This window comes from Halichoerus grypus, chromosome 2, assembly GCF_964656455.1.
Source record: "Halichoerus grypus chromosome 2, mHalGry1.hap1.1, whole genome shotgun sequence".
Classification (NCBI taxonomy): domain Eukaryota; kingdom Metazoa; phylum Chordata; class Mammalia; order Carnivora; family Phocidae; genus Halichoerus; species Halichoerus grypus.
This window is the reverse complement of record NC_135713.1, coordinates 165923868-165940230: the sequence shown is the minus strand read 5'-3', so window position 1 is coordinate 165940230 and position 16363 is coordinate 165923868. Positions and strand designations below refer to the sequence as shown.

The 16363-nt window shown below is 43.2% G+C and overlaps 1 protein-coding gene across 3 annotated transcripts in view; it reads right to left on the bottom strand.

Annotated features, from left to right (window-relative positions):
* BLMH (bleomycin hydrolase) overlaps window positions 1-398 on the bottom strand; it is a 48009-nt gene extending 47611 nt beyond the window's left edge. Inside the window, exon 1 of one of the 3 annotated variants that reach the window (XR_013446068.1) lies at window positions 102-398. Coding sequence is in view for 1 of the 3 variants with exons in the window: in XM_078068102.1 (XP_077924228.1) it covers window positions 102-114 (13 nt within the window). In the remaining 2 variants the exon portion in view is untranslated. The remainder of the gene's footprint in view (window positions 1-101) is intronic. The other 2 variants (XR_013446069.1, XM_078068102.1) reach the window with 2 other exon arrangements.
* Window positions 399-16363: the final 15965 nt, after the last annotated feature.

Below are 16363 nucleotides of genomic sequence, written 5' to 3'. Positions count from 1 at the left end.
CCCAGGCCCGGTCCCCCACGCCGCCGGGCCTCCGGGGCCCAGCCGAGCACCCCCGAGAGAGGACCCCGGTAGGGCCTCGGCGGGGAAGAGCGGCGCCTCACCCGCGTTGTTCATGGTGGCCACACCGCCCGGCTGGGGCACGGTAGTTTCGGGGTTCTCAGGGGGGAGCACCGGGGTTACGCTGCAGCTCGCTGCCTCGGACGCCGGACCTGCCGCTCGCAGCCCGAGCGCCAGAAAGGGGGAACCGGCTCGGTGGCGGCGGAGCGCTGAGGCCCGGAGAAACGGGGTCCGCGGAGGGACAAAACTCCCCCTCGCGTTGCTGAGTCAGCGCCGTGTGGGCTGGCCCCGCCCGGGGGAGGGCCGACCGGGCGCGCTCACCACGCGCCGCCGCCCGCCCGCGCCCCCTCCCCACCTCCGCGCCGCCCGCGCTGGGCCCACGCGACGCCGGCCGCCTGGCCCGCTGGGCTGCCGCTTCCTAGCCGCCGGGGTGGCCGAGCGCTTCCGCGCCGGGCCCAGAGCCCGAATACTCTGGCCTTGGGGACTGGACCCAGCAAGCCTTTCCAGGAGCCTACAGGACGCTCGAGGCAGTGGGCGGAGCTGAGGGGCTGCATTATTAAGCGTAGGCTTAGGATGTGTTGATCGACACACACACACACACACACACACACACACACACGCCTAGGAAGGGTTGATTGTCTCACACACACACACGCTTAGGATGGGTTGATACACACACACACACACACATGCTTAGGAAGGGTTGATTGTCTCACACACACACACACACACACACACACGCTTAGGATGGGTTGATCCACACACACACACACACACACACACACACTTCCCAAAGGCTCTTCCTATGGGCATCCTCTGCTGACCATTCACTGCATATTCGATGGCAACTTGTTGCTTGGATTCCAGTCAGAACCAAGTTCCTGTATTTGAGGGAGAATTGGAACCAAGCTCTTTCGCACCCACTCAGAAGCTACTACCACGGTTCTACAAATACACATCTGCTCATTTCAAGGAAACTAGCCTTCTGGGCTTCACGGAGTCAGCGAGCGTTTCCTGCTTAGCCCAGCATGTACTATGGGCTTAACTAAGGGGAATGACGGAGGTCAGTCCTTCGCATCAACACTGTATTGCCTGCAAATGAGCACCCCTATCCTGTCCACGGGCTTTTAGGATGAGTCAGTTGTTTTAGAAGGTTTTGACATTTCGAAGCCCTTTTCTTATATTGTTTTTCGTGCTCTGAAATCTCAACCTTTAATGAGATGTTGGGATGGGGCCCACAGATGATAAAGCAAATACAAATATATCTGCCTTATTGAAAATCCTTTCTGCAACTCAGAACAATGAGAGTCTATTGTGGAACCCAGAACCTAGGTCCTAGATTGAAAATCATCGCTGGTTCTAAGGTACCCTATTATCTGGAAAATTCCACACTCAGAAACTAGTTATTTGAGAAAGCACAATCTCTATGTCTCTACAGAGACCTAGCCAAAGTTTGGGGATATGACATAACTATCTCCAACAGGGCTCATCTACTATCCTATTTTGAGATTTTTTTTTTTAACATTTTATTTATTTATTTGAGAGTGAGAGAGACCATGAGCAGGATGAGGGGCAGAGGGAGAAGCAGACTTCCGGCTGAGCAGGGAGCCGGATGCAGGACTCCATCCTGGGACTCCAGGATCATGACCTGAGTCGAAGGCAGATGCTTAACCGACTGAGCCACCCAGGTGCCCTCTATTTTGAGGTTCTTCTGATGTCTGAAGAAAAGGAACAGGCTGATATTATGCTGAAAAAAATCATTGGTCCTTCACAAAATGATGTCTCAGCATCCTGCCCAATTCAACTTATAAAATTTTATCCAATATCTTCCATGTACCAGGTACAGAGCAAGCTGCTGATAATAGAGAGACCAACAAAGCTTAAGCTTGCCCTTAAGAAACTCACAATGCAGTGGGGAGGATGCAAAATAACTTTTAGACAATCTATACTAGCATACCAGTAGTACTGGAGAGCCAGTGAGGAGAGAAGCACTAATTAGGGCCAGAAGTGCCCGAAAAAAGAGATGACAAGTGAGCATAATCTTAGAGTAGATGGGATTTTATAAGGCAAAAATGAACAAACAAACAAGCAAAAACAGAGGAAGGGCGCAGAAGACACCAGCAAAGGCACAGAGCATTAAAGCACATGGCAAAACCATGTTGAAGAAACTGTGCATCATAGTCTGATGTGGTTAAGAGCAAGGAAGGTGTTGAGATCAGGAGCAAGGTACAGAACTGGAAAGATAGGTTTGGTCAGGATATGAAGGGTTTTATATGCCATGCCCCAGCATCTGTAGTTTATCCTATGATTAATCAGAAGAATCAGTTTTTAAACAAAGAAGCAGTATGCTCAACTCTGTGTAAAGAAAGAAACCCAATGAGGAGGGTGACTTAGAGGGAAGAGATTCTGGAGATAGAGAAACTAGTTAGGAGGCTGTTCCAGTAGTGCCTTTGGGAGATGATCCTTAAAGGAAAGGGAAAAGACACAGATAATCTGGAAAGTTTTCAGTTGAATGAGAAGCTGGATGGTGGTGTCATTACCCCAGAGAGGGAATACAGAAAAATAGATGTTTGGGAGTATGTAAGCAAGCAGATAATGAATTCAGTTCGGGCCTTGGCAAGTTTGGGGCACCCACAGGACCCCCAAGAACAAAAGTACAGGAGATAAATGAAAAGATGTCCAGAGATTAAGTAAGACACGCCAGTCTTGGAACCATGAGAGTCAATGAGGTTGCAGAGGGAAGGAGAGTAAAGCAAAAAAGGAATGAGGACTGAGGGTAATACCCTGGGTGGCAGCATGCAGCTTTATAGGGTGTTCGAGGCACAAGGGTGCCAGGCTGATTGGGGTGAATAGGACCTGAAGCCTAGTCCAAGCTCTGCTTGACAAGCCACACCCCCTGGCCCAGGGCTGTGCTCAGAGTATGGTGCATCTTTTACTGTTTATTACAAGGAAGCCATATGGAGATACCATTAACTCTAGAAAAAGCAATATTTAAGGAACGGGTGAAGACAGAGGAGACTGCAGGAAAGGACAGAAAGAGCAGACAGAGAGGTAGGAGAAGACATGGAGTGTTATGTCTTGGAATCCAGGAAGGCAAGGAGAAGATGGTGAAGCAGACTGAAAGCTTCAGGAAAGTTTGCCAGCTGGATCAGAGGTGAGCTGAGAGAGAGCAGCTTTAGTGGAAGAGTGCAGTGGGCAGGAGCCACATTGCAGGAAGCTGAGAGGGAAGAACTATCAAGGAAGCTCTTTTGGGAGAAAGGAAAAGTTATGTTTACTTTGAGGATGAAAGGCAGGAACCAGTAGAGATGCCAGATGCCAGAGGGTATAATGGCTAGAATAAGAGCCCAGGAAAAGAGGAGGGATGGAATCACTGGGGAAGGTGGAGGGGCCAGTTTTGCAGCCAGTGCCACCGTTTTCATGCCAGTGATTACATTTCTCCAGCCCATGTCCAGAGATTCCTATCATCGCTTTACCAGGTCTCCTACTTGGCCTTCATTGTCAGGGTGGCACCCTTAGTACCAGCTTTCCACCCAGCAACTCACACCCATGTGTTCAGCCCCCGTGTGAGCACAGAGACAAAGTGTGGAAGAAAACTGGTTTCCCAGTGGGCTCACCCCAAATGACCCATCCAGAAAGACATCTCCCCAAGAATAGAATTCTTAGGACCTACCCCTCTAACTCCATCCAGAAGAGATGTTGTTGGGCCCAGTGACACCTCATACAACAAAGCAACCAGAAACAATTCTAGTATGAAGTCCCCAATATTAGCAAAGGAAATCTTTATAAATCCTGTGAAGTGGTGCCACCTGCCATTGCAGATGTGCTGACCGCCTGTTGCTTCCATGGGCTCCCCCCAGTTAAGGCAAACAGGACCAGTCTCAAGGAAATCTGCATCCTGGCTCCCCATTCTGTGCTGTCCACCAGTCTTTGACATGTGTTGGTCACCTGCTTCTACTTTGATGGAAAAGACCAGATTTTTGTGTTGGATGGAATTCTGGATTAGGATGTAACTCAAGTATTCTACTTTTAAATGTTGCCCTAGTTGAACCCTCCTACACTGTTGGTGGGAATGCAAGCTGGTGCAGCCACTCTGGAAAACAGTATGGAGGTTCCTCAAAAAGTTGAAAATAGAGCTACCGTATGACCCAGCAATTGCACTACTGGGTATTTACCCCAAAGATACAAATGTAGTGATCTTAAGAGGCACCTGCTCCCAGATGTTTATAGGAGCAATGTCCACAATAGCCAAACTATGGAAAAAGCCCAGATGTCCATCGACAGAAGAATGGATCAAGAAAGTGTGACACACACACACACACACACACACACACACACACACACACACACAAAAATGGAATATTATGCAGCCATCAAAAAATGAAACCTTGCCATTTGCAATGACATGGATGGAACTAGAGGGTATTATGCTAAGCGAGATAAGTCATTCAGAGAAAGACAATTACCATATGATCTCACTGATATGTGGAATTTAAGAAACAAAACAGAGGATCATAGGGGAAGAAAGGAAAAAATAAAACAAGACAAAACCAGAGAGGGAGACAAACCATAAGAGACTCTTAATCATAGGAAACAAACTGAGGGTTGCTAGAGGGGACGGGGGTGGAGGGATGGGGTAACTGGTGAGGGACATTAAGGAGGGCATGTGATGTAATGAGCACTGGGTATTATATAAGACTGATGAATCACAGACCTGTACCTGTGAAACCAATAATACATTATATGCTAATTAATTGAACTGAAATTTTAAAAATAAATAAAAATAATCATAAATAAATGTTGCCCTAGTTAACACTGAGATTTGCTTTGATCAGGAAGCCTTCTGATAGTTCACCAAACCTGACAGTAAGCTTCTGAAGTCACATATTGGTGCTCTGCTGGGCCAAATTCAGCTCTTAGATGTATTGCTTGGCCTGCATGATGTTTTGAAATTTTTGAGCCAATATTTAGAATTGGGAGGTTTTGTATACAAATCTGGGCTACTGGCTTCTTTTGAAAATATTGTTTCAAAGAACCATGAGAGACGATGGACTCTGAAAAACAAACTGAGGGTTCTAGAGGGGAGGGGGGTGGGAGGATGGGTTAGCCTGGTGATGGGTATTGAGGAGGGCACGTTCTGCATGGAGCACTGGGTGTTATGCACAAACAATGAATCATGGAACACTACATCTAAAACTAATGATGTAATGTATGGGGATTAACATAACAATAAAAAAATTAAAAAAAAAAAGAAAATATTGTTTCCCCACGATAGTCATTTCTCTATCAAAAGTGAAAAAAAAAAGTGAAGGGGGGGCGCCTGGGTGGCTCAGTCATTAAGCGTCTGCCTTCAGCTCAGGTCATGATCCCAGGGTCCTGGGATCAAGCCCCACATCGGGCTCTCTGCTCGGGCGGGAAGCCTGCTTCTCCCTCTCCCACTCCCCCTGCTTGTGTTCCCTCTCTCGCTGTCTCTCTCTCTCTCTGTGTCAAATAAATAAATAAAATCTTTAAAACAAAAAAAGTGAAGGGAGCCCATATAATTTTCTTTGTATCAAGCTTGCTTCACTCATTTACATTTATTACATTTATTTATATTTTAGTTTTTCATCCCCTGATTTCGGGTGACCTAGATGCAGTTTGGGAAGACTACTTCTCTCCTTCTACACCCCTTTCTACCCTTAACCCCCAAATTCCTGCCTCCCCAAATGAGTAAAATCAGCAGGAGCTGACTCGGATAAGGCTTTCAGATACTGAATCTTGGGACTCTTGGGGACCACAGGAACCCATATCCCTTCACTACACTTTTCCTCCAGATGTACCCATCTGAGTATAGGTAACTGACAATTCAGGACTTCTACCTTCCCCGCCATTCCTAAACTCCATGTAGGCTTAATCCAATTCTGCTACCCCTCCTTCAGATTCAAAGTGTTTGACATATTTGACATCAGTTGTAAATCATGTCCGTGGTTTTTTTTTTTTTTTTGAAACATTGTCCATGTTCTAGAACAACATTGTTATATCAGCAATATTATTCCTTCCTCTGGATATGACGTTTCTGTCACTCAGTCGCTGTTCTGGATGCTAGCCATTCAGAGCATTCCAGGCAGGGGACACAGGATATGCAAAGGCAAAGAGGCACAAATGGGCTTGAGTGTGATTCAGGAAAAGTAAGGAAGTCCAGTCAAGTTTTGTGAGTATTTTATTTATACAAATTTGAAATAGCTCATTGTAAACTATCAATAACATCTTACTGCATGCACAAAATTTGAAGCAATGTGAAGCCTTCACAATGTTTAACATTTGTCAGAAATGGTATACTTTCAAAGCTGGTGGTGGCTCAGTCAATCAGAAAGTACTTATGCAAAAAGAAAGAAAGAGAGAAAGAAAGAAAAGGAAAGAGAGAGAGGAAGGAAGGAAGGAAGAAAGGAAGGAAGGAAGGAAAAGAAAGGAAGGAAAGAAAAACTACTTTTGCTGTTGCCAGATGGGGGAGTCATTTTAGCTAGTAAAATAGTACCTTCCCTTCAATAAATTTACATTTATCACGAAATAGTCTTGCTAAATACTATTGCTAAATAGTCTTGAGTTATGGATATTTTGAACTTTGCGTAAAGTTTTCAGGAATGTATCCCTTATGTAAAATTCAACTGCACTAGAATTTGGTGTGGCAAGAGCAAATGATAGGGGGCAAGAAGACATATAGGTGGTAAGAAATAAGGTTGAAAAGATTGTTCATAGTCAGATTTGAAGCACTTTGAAGGTCATGCATCTTTCATTCATGGGGATATTACTATATCCACAAAATTCCCCCATAGGTAGCAAGCAGAATGGAAGAAAATTTTCTTCAAGTGATATTGCCCAAAAAGACAATAGGTTAGTATTATATTTCTCCCAAATATTTCATTTCTCTCCCTCCCTTCCTTCCTTCCTTCCTTCCTTCCTTCCTTCCTTCCTTCCTTCCTTCCTCCCTTTCTCTCATTTATTCAACAGCTTATTGAACTATCTACTATTTGGCAGCAACTGCACTAGGCATTTGAAATACAAAAATGAATAACACATTGGTCCCTGACCTCGAGGAGCTTCAATCTAGTAGAGAAAATAAAAAATAATATTAATCGTTATTTTTTGATTAATGCAAAAAATATTCTGTGAGTACTTACTGTGTGTCAGGCTCTGTGTTAGATGTAGAAATACACAGGAAAGACAGACAGACAAGATTCCTGCACTCCTGGTGTTTACATTCTAGTGGGGGAGACATAATAAACAAATGCAGATAATTTCAATAGCGATATAAAGAAAATAAAACAACATGATGTGATAGTGACTGGTCAGAGATAGTGGGAGCATAAATAGTCCCTCTGAGAAAGTGACCATTCGGGCTGAGACTGAATGGCAATAAAGATCTGGCCATGTGAGGAGGATCTCTGGGAAAAAGTAGCAAGGAAAGGGGAAAGAAGGGCAAGGGCCTCAGTATAGAACAAGCAGCGACCAACAAGGTCAGAAAGAACCCAGCTTCCTTCCGGCACCAGGATCTGCCATCCACAGTGTTAGCACCATTCTTGGCCTTGTTCCCCTCATGCTTCCTTTTTCAAGTCTAGCGGGAAAAAGTCTGGCATTTTCTTACCTCCTTCTAAGAGTTAAGACCATCTTTCTCAGAAGCATCTGGCAAATTTCACCCTGAATTGTACTGTCTGCAATGAGGTCATGTGCCCTTTCCTGAACTGGTCATTGGCTAAGGGAAGGGGATTACCCTTGCATCCATCCATCCGGCCTATCCCTAGTGCAATAGTCGATTCCCCAAACTGCATTGCTTCTCCTGAGGCAAGATGGGTGGGATGGCTGTGGGGCGTCAACTTCAGTGCTAACTACACCAGAAAGAGTTTAGATTTTATTCTAAGGGCAATGGAAAGGAGTGAAGGGACCTGTTCTGGTTTATGTTTTTAAGGATACACTGAAGATATATGTAACACATTTAATTTAAAAAAATAATATTAAGGGGCACCTGGGTGGCTCAGTTAAGTGTCTGCCTTCAGGTCAGGTCATGATCCCAGGGTCCTGGGATCGAGCCCTGCATCGGGCTCCCTGCTCAGCGGGAAGCCTGCTTCTCCCTCTCCCCCCGCTTGTGCTCTCTCTCTCTCTCAAATGAATAAATAAAATCTTTAAAAAATATATTAAAATATATACAAAGAATTCCTAATTATAAATAGGAAAAAGACAACCAGCTTAATAGAAAAATGGACAGGGGCGCCTGGGTGGCTCAGTCGGTTAAGTGACTGATTCTTGATTTCGGCTCAGGTCATGATCTCAGGGTGGTGAGATTGAGCCCCACGTCGGGCTCCAATGTACGGCAAAATCTGGTAACCATCATTTAAACATTTTCCTTCTTTTAGTTAATATTACATTATGGAGATTTTCCCTAGTAAAATCATATAGATGAATATGACTATTTTAATTATTTAAACATTGCAGAGTATTTCATTGCACTGGTGTAATGTGATTTGTTTAAACTATTCCCTGTTTATACCATTTAGATCATTCACTTTATTTAATGGTAACCCGCCCTCCCAGGTTCTGTTTTAACTGTGGACGATAGAACTGAGAACTATATTCTGGACTTGGCTTGGCTCCCAAGAATCTCTGAAATGTGCAGTTCAAAACCACACCAGGGAGTAAGAACTTCTCTGGTACCAAGAAGAGGGGACAGTGGACTTGAAATCTGGAAGCAAAATCAGCTCCAGTTCTGTCTGTGTCTCTTGCATCAGTGAAAATGACAACGGAGTCACCTTTACCTGCAAGCCGCAGAGCGACCAGTTGGTGTCCGTCTCGGTGGTGCGGAATGTCATTTGTGAGTGAGGGGGAAGAAACTGCTAGTCTGTGTTGTCTGCACTATATTAAGTGGTACTTGAAATCTGGGACTAGGGGCGCCTGGGTGGCTCAGTTGGTTAAGCGCCTGCCTTCGGCTCAGGTCATGATCCCGGATCCTGGGATCGAGCCCTGCATCGGGCTCCCTGATGGGGGGGGCCGGGGGGAGTCAGCTTCTCCCTCTCCTTCTGCCTGCCGCTCCCCCAGCTTGTGCTCTCTTTCTCTGTCTCTCTCTCAAATAAATAAATAAAATCATAAAAAAAGAAACCTGGGACTAAAGAGTGTGTGCATTTTCACATTTGCTTGGTGTTGCCTCATTGCCCTATTTATGCTCCTACAACAATGCACGAGGGTGCCTATTTCCCTACACCCTCATGAGCACTGAGTATCCTCAAACTCTAAGAATTTGCCAGCCTGATGTGAAATTTTATTTTCATTTTCTAAATTAAGAACGAGGGTGTCCACCCTTTCATAAATGTATTGGCTGTTCATGTTTCTTTTCTGTGAAATGCCTGCTCATGTCCTTTACCCATTTCTCTATTGGGTTATTTACCTTTTTAAAATTGGTTTGGCTGGGGGCGCCTGGGTGGCTCAGTTGGTTAAGTGACTGACTCTTGGGGCACCTGGGTGGCTCAGTCGTTAAGCATCTGCCTTCAGCTCAGGTCATGGTCCCAGGGTCCTGGGATCGAGCCCCACATCGGGCTCCCTGCTCCGCGGGAAGCCTGCTTCTCCCTCTCCCACTCCCCCTGCTTGTGTTCCCTCTCTCGCTGTGTCTCTCTGTGTCAAATAAATAAATAAAATCTTAAAAAAAAAAAAAAAAAGTGACTGACTCTTGATTTCGGTTCAGGTCATGATCTCAGGGTTGTGAAATCGAGCCCCTCCCCGCCCCCCAAGCCCTGCGTGGAACCTCCTGTCAAGCCTCGAATGGAGCCCCGTGTGGGGCTCTGTGCTGGGTGTGGAGCCTGCTTAAGATTCTCTCTCTCCCTCTCCCTCTGCTCCTCCCCCCAGCCTCTCTCTTTCCCTCTCTTAAAAAAAAAAGGACAAAATAGGCATTTCACAAAAAAAGAAGCATGACTAGCAAATAAACAGTCATGATGGAAATGGAAAATAAAATTGTGATAAGATGCCACTTAATATGTAGACAGGTAAAAATTTTAAAGGCAGACATTAAAAATTACTGTTGATAATTCTTACATAGTGTTTGTGAAAGTATAAACTAATATTGCCACTTTGGAAGACATTTGTTGATATTTATAAAGTTGAAGTCACACGTACTCTATAACCCAGCAACTTTATTCTTGGGTGTATATTGTAATGCTACTCCATCCAGTATGGTAGCCACTAGCCACCTGTGGCTGTTTAATTTTAAGTTAATTACAATTAAATAAAATTTAAAATCTACTTTCTCAATTGTAGTAGTCACATTCCGAGTGGTCAGTAACTACACAAGCAATCATATTGGACAGTATAGATACAGGACATTTTCATCATCACAGTAAGTTGTATTGGACAGCCCTGCCCTGGAGAAATTCTTGCCTACGTGCGCTAGAAGTCATAGCCAAGACCATTTATCTGAACATTGTTGGTGATTGCATAGCACCTGGAAGAATTCCAATTGTTCATCAACAGGAGTTTGCACGAATTGTGACACATTCATAAAATGGAACACTGTGACACAGAAGTGAAAATCAACATGGATGAATTTCAGAAACATAATGTTGAGTGCAAAAAGCAAATTGCAAAGCAAATGGCATGTAAATCTAAAGATTCAAAAACAAGCAAATTTAAATAATGTATTGTTTAGAGATGCCTACATGGTAAAAAAAATTAAAGAAAAAAACAAAACAAAGGAAGGGGCGCCTGGCTGGCTCAGTTGGTAGAGCATGGGACTCTTTTTTTTTTTTTAAGATTTATTTATCTATTTGACAGAGAGAGAGACACAGCCAGAGAGGGAACACAAGCAGGGGAAGCAGGAGAAGGAGAAGCAGGCTCCCCGCTGAGCAGGGAGCCCGATGCGGGGCTCGATCCCAGGACCCTGGGATCATGACCTGAGCCGAAGGCAGACGTTTAACGACTGAGCCACCCAGGCGCCCCTAGCATGCGACTCTTGATCTTGGGGTTGTGAGTTTGTTGGGTGTAGAGATTACTTAAAATAAAATCTTTAAAAAAAAGTGTAAAAACCCCAAGGGAAAATTAAACACCATATTCAGGATAGAGTTTACCTTTTGGAAACAGACACAGTGTGCTTCAAAGGTATAGGCAGTATTTTATTTCTTAACTGGTGGCTGTTCACTTTATTCGATATACTTAAGTTTATACATTAGCTATATTTTTGTATATATGAAATATTTCTTCTTAAAAAGATTATTCTAGATTATATATATCTATATATATAGATATATATAATTTGCAATAATGTGGATGGAGCTAGAGTGTTTTATGTTAAGCAAAATAAGTCAGTCAGAGAAAGACAAATACCATATGATTTCTTTTTTTTTTAAGTGACCTCCACACCCAATGTGGGGCTCGAACTCATGACCCTGAGATCAAGAGTCTCACACTCCACTGAGTCAGCCAGTTGCCCCCATATGATTTCACTCATGTGGAATTTAAAAAATAAAACAGGGGCGCTTGGGTGGCTCAGTCAGTTAAGCGTCTGGCTCTTGATCTCAGGGTTATGAGTTCAAGCCCCGTGTTGGGTGTGGAGCCTACTTAAAAAAAAAAAAAAGAAAGAAGCAAAACAGATGAACAAAGGGGGGAGAAAGAGAGAGAGAGGCAAACTGTAAAACAGACTCTTAACTATAGAGAACAAACTGAGGGTTGCTGGAGGGAGGTGTGCAGAGGCGGGGTGGGGATATGTTAATGGGGATTAAGGAGGGCACTTGTGGTGATGGGTACTGGGTGTTATATGTACATGATGAATCACTAAATTCTACTCCTGAAACCAATATTACACTGTATGTTAACTAACTAGAATTTAAATAAATACTTGAAACAAACAAAATTGATGTTAAAAAAATAATAAATACATAAATACCACTGAAGACCATAGATCCTTGTTTCCATTTAAGAATGTTGTTAGACTGGTTTCCCTTAAACCTGTGAAGAATAAAAAACCAGAGCTTTCTGTAATTCTTCTTTGTTCATGAACTGCATTCTTCACTGTGAAGGAAATACTGAAGTGTAACAATTATGGCATTTTTGGCCTCTTTTAAGAGGCCTTTCTTGAGATGCATAAAAAGCATCAAATGAAAAGCATTAAAAATCTCAGAAATAAAGTTAACATGTAGGAGTTGATGACCCAAAAGCACCCTTTCCAATGTGTATCCTTTATAATATTTTTTCATTCAATTTTCATTTTTGCACTTCATCTTATTTTTTTTCATTTAATTTTCTTTCTTCCTTAATCCAAGAAGAATAATTCATCAGATAAGAATAAAACTGAACACATTCACAGGGCAAATGAAAAACTAAAAAAAGACAACATGCCTCTCACCCTGAAAGTGGGTGAAAAAAACTGGTCTCTCTTTTTAAGATTAAAAAATATATATATTTCGGGATGCCTGGGTGGCTCAGTCGGTTAAGTGGCTTCCTTCGGCTCAGGTCATGATCTCAGGGTCCTGGGATCAAGCCCCACATCGGGCTCTCTGCTCAGTGGGGAGCCTGCTTCTCCCTCTCCCTCTGCTTGTGCTCTCTGTCAAATAAATAAAATCTTTAAAAATATATATATATATATATTTCTTAAAAGCTGTCAAATAGAAAACTTGATTTTTTATGTTAAATAAGAAAGGCAGCATGGGGTTAAGAGGCCAAGGTTTGAAGTACATTAAATCTGGTTTTGGTCCCAACTACTACTTACAGGCATAAGCAATCATTTAAACTGAGTGTCCATTTCCTGTTCTGAAAAGTAGGGTACCAGTTATAATAGCCAAAATTTAGTGAGTGCTTACTATCTTACAGTCTTATAATGTATAAGCCTTTGTTCCTGTATTTCCTCATTTATAAAATGGGGATAGTGATAGAAGCTACCCCCTAACTCAAGGTCATGGTAAGGATTAAATGAGCTGAGAGGTTAGGTAACTTGCACATCATCACATAGCTAGTGAAGTAGTAGAGTTAGGATATATACCCAGGTAGTCTGATTCCAGAGACGAAGAATGTAAACTCAAAAGATATAAGGGGCCCCTGGGTGGCTCAGTCAGTTAAGCATCTGCCTTCGGCTCAGGTCATGATCTCCGGGTCCTGGGATGGAGCCCCGCATCGGGCTCCCTGCTTCTCCCTCTGCCTCTCCCTCTGCCTCCTGCTTGTGCTCTCTCTCTCTCTCTCAAATAAATAAATAAATAAATCTTTAAAAAAAAAGAGATATAATGTAAGTGAAAGCATTTTGAAACACAAGTACCTTAGACATTTCAGCCTAAACAATAAATTTGCAGATTTATGAATTGTTGTGTGTTGGTACGTCATTTTTCAATTTGTAACAAAGCAACCATTGTGGATATTCCATTTGTGGATGGTTTAGGTTTATGGGTGCTTTTATTCTAGGCTTTGACAAATGGGATATAATCAGGAAGTTTGTCTTAGGCACTTAACATATGCAGCTGTTACGTTTTCACATTGGCCCATTTTAATTTGTCTGCTATAGGTAGAAAATCATGATGACCGCACAAGACAAAAAAAGATCAATGACAGAAGCCTTAGTTAGATGATTTTTTTTTAAAGATTTTATTTATTTATTTGACAGAGACACAGCGAGAGAAGGAATACAAGCAGGGGGAGTGGGAGAGGGAGAAGCAGGCTTCCCGCAGAGCAGGGAGCTCGATGTGGGGCTCGATCCCAGGACCCTGGGATCATGAGACCTGAGCCGAAGGCAGACGCTTAACGACTGAGCCACCCAGGCGCCCCTAGTTAGATGATTAATAGCATTGTGGAATCATAAAATGCATTATACCTGCGTTTAGAGTAATCAAAAGAGATTGTACAGAAATCTTTAGCTGAAATCCGAACTTGTTAATAAATCAGTAAATATTTTCTTAAAAACAAATATGATACACAACTCAAATCGGGGCAAAGTCTTTTAGACTGGTGATTGCCAAGTGAGCCAAGTTTGTTATTAAACACTTTTATGAGTCCCATAACTATAAAATTCAGGATTCAAGGCTATGTTGCTTTAGCAGAAGTAAAGTTTATATCCTCTTTGGTGGAATGTTTTAAATTATGCCCTTGAGCAGCCTATAAAGCCTACAAGTGATAGCTAGAGTGAAAAATGACCTGTTTGGGGCTGAGAATCTGTTGCAAAAGAAACATACAGTTTGCAAAATGCCGTACAAAATGCCGTACAAGGCCATACAATAGTAAGGCCCCCAAAGAGGTGTTTCATTATCGGTCATTTTAATATGAGGACTCACAGGATCTTAAAGATTATCTTTTGGTCTAAAACCTCAGTTTGAAACCTCTGGAAGATTATGGGACATCCTGGAGCTGAGCAGCTCATTAGCGGCTGAGCCAAGAAGGGAGGCCTGTTTTCTGAAGCAAATGTTCATACATCTGGTGTAGCTTCATCTACATCTGGTGGCTCAAACTCTCCCATGAGCAACGCTGAATATACACAGCAGAGTTGCCTTACAAACTACAGGAATGCAATTACCTCCTTTAGCACCAATCAGGTTGGATGATACAAGTGGGTTGTGGCTTTAAGACTCACGGATTAAGTTCCAAAGTCATGCAGACATTGACTATAATCAACATCCTTGGAAATTTGCTGGGGAAGTGTTGCCTCAGAGACCCAAACAGCTCCTCTTAATAAGCACAGCAGAGCAGGTTTTCATTCCAGAATTGGGAAGAGATTGCTGTTTCTTTGGTTGAGAACCAAATTAAGTAGTTGGCTTGTATTTAGGAGCCACATTGTAAGATAAGTGCACATCCTTGAACACTAGACTCATCCTCCGCTCATGAGATGCTCATGCTTTAAGAACCATAAGGGAACGAGCTGATTCTCCTCCTCATCTTCTGCTCTCATCAGGGCACGTGTTCTTTGAGTTGAATGGCCGTCCTCTCACAGTACTTTTACTTTGTTCTCTCTCCCTCTCTCCCATCCTCTCTCCCTTCTTCCTCACCCCTGCCCTTTTTTGCCCATTCTCCCCTCCCTCCCTAGCTCTCTGCATCTACCTTCAACTTGAATTCAAAGGTTAAGTGTGTCGCTAATAGGGATTAAATCAGTCTATAGATGTTTGTTCCTGCCATGTAGGAAGTACCCTGTAAGTCAGTTGTTAATGTAAATGTAATTTTCCCTGGTGGTTAAAAACTCAGAAACCATACTCCCTGGGTCCAAATCTGGTTCAGCCCCTAATAAGCTGTGTGACTCAGGACACACATGACTTAAATTCTCTGAGTCCTAGTCTTCCTCTCCTATAAAATGGGTATGATAAAGATATGATCCTTGTTGTGTGATTGTTATGAGGATTGAGTGAATTGTAATATATTTCAGCTGCTTAAGCCAGAACAAGGCAAGTACTTCTAGGAGCGTAACTATAGTTATGTGACGTCCCCGTCCTTCAGGTCGCTCAGAGAACTCAATTCTGACAGTTCCGAATGATTGTGTGCGCTAGTTTAATTTCTCACCGTCTGTCTCCCTTCTTCCTGGCATATAGTGATCACTTCTGAGGCAAAAGGGCTGAATGAGTGTCACTTACATAGAGCCCAAAGGCAGGGTGATAGGAGGGGTGACTCTTCTTACTAGCTGTGTGACCTCGGACAGATCACTTCAACCTTCGGAACTTGAGTATTTCCGGTTGCAAATCGTACAGGAAGACAACACCACCTGTGTCACAGGGTGGCTGTGAGGATCAAACAAGGTGTATGTAAAAATGTTTCCTGAACTGTAAGGCAGCTGGAAAGTGTAAGAAATTGTTACTAATAACCATAATTTATTTAAGATTTTATTTATTTATTTGACAGAGAGAGACACAGCGAGAGAGGGAACACAAGCAGGGGGAGTGGGAGAGGGAGAAGCAGGCTTCCCACCGAGCAAGGAGCCTGAGGTGGGGCTCGAACCCAGGACCCTGGGATCATGACCTGAGCCGAAGGCAGAGGCTTAACGACTGAGCCACCCAGGCGCCCCATAACCATAATTTAAACTGAAGCTATTGTTGTGGCTATCAAGAGCATCTGAAGAGACAAAGACAGGTATTTTCTGAGTTTCCACAGCAATACTTTACTGTAGGAATCTGTCGGTAAGGATGCCAGATTTCCGACTTTTTTCTTTACATGTGCACAATTCTCTGAGAACTCAGGTTTTTGGGAATTTGCAATGGTGTCCCCCATGTTTTCCAGTATTCTGTCAGTGAAAGCTACCCATGCTCTAAGTTGTTTGCTCTAGAATAACCTTGGTGTTGCAGAGATAGGCTCTTGAGGAAAGATTACCTGAGTGTTAAAGAATTTGTGATTCATTATG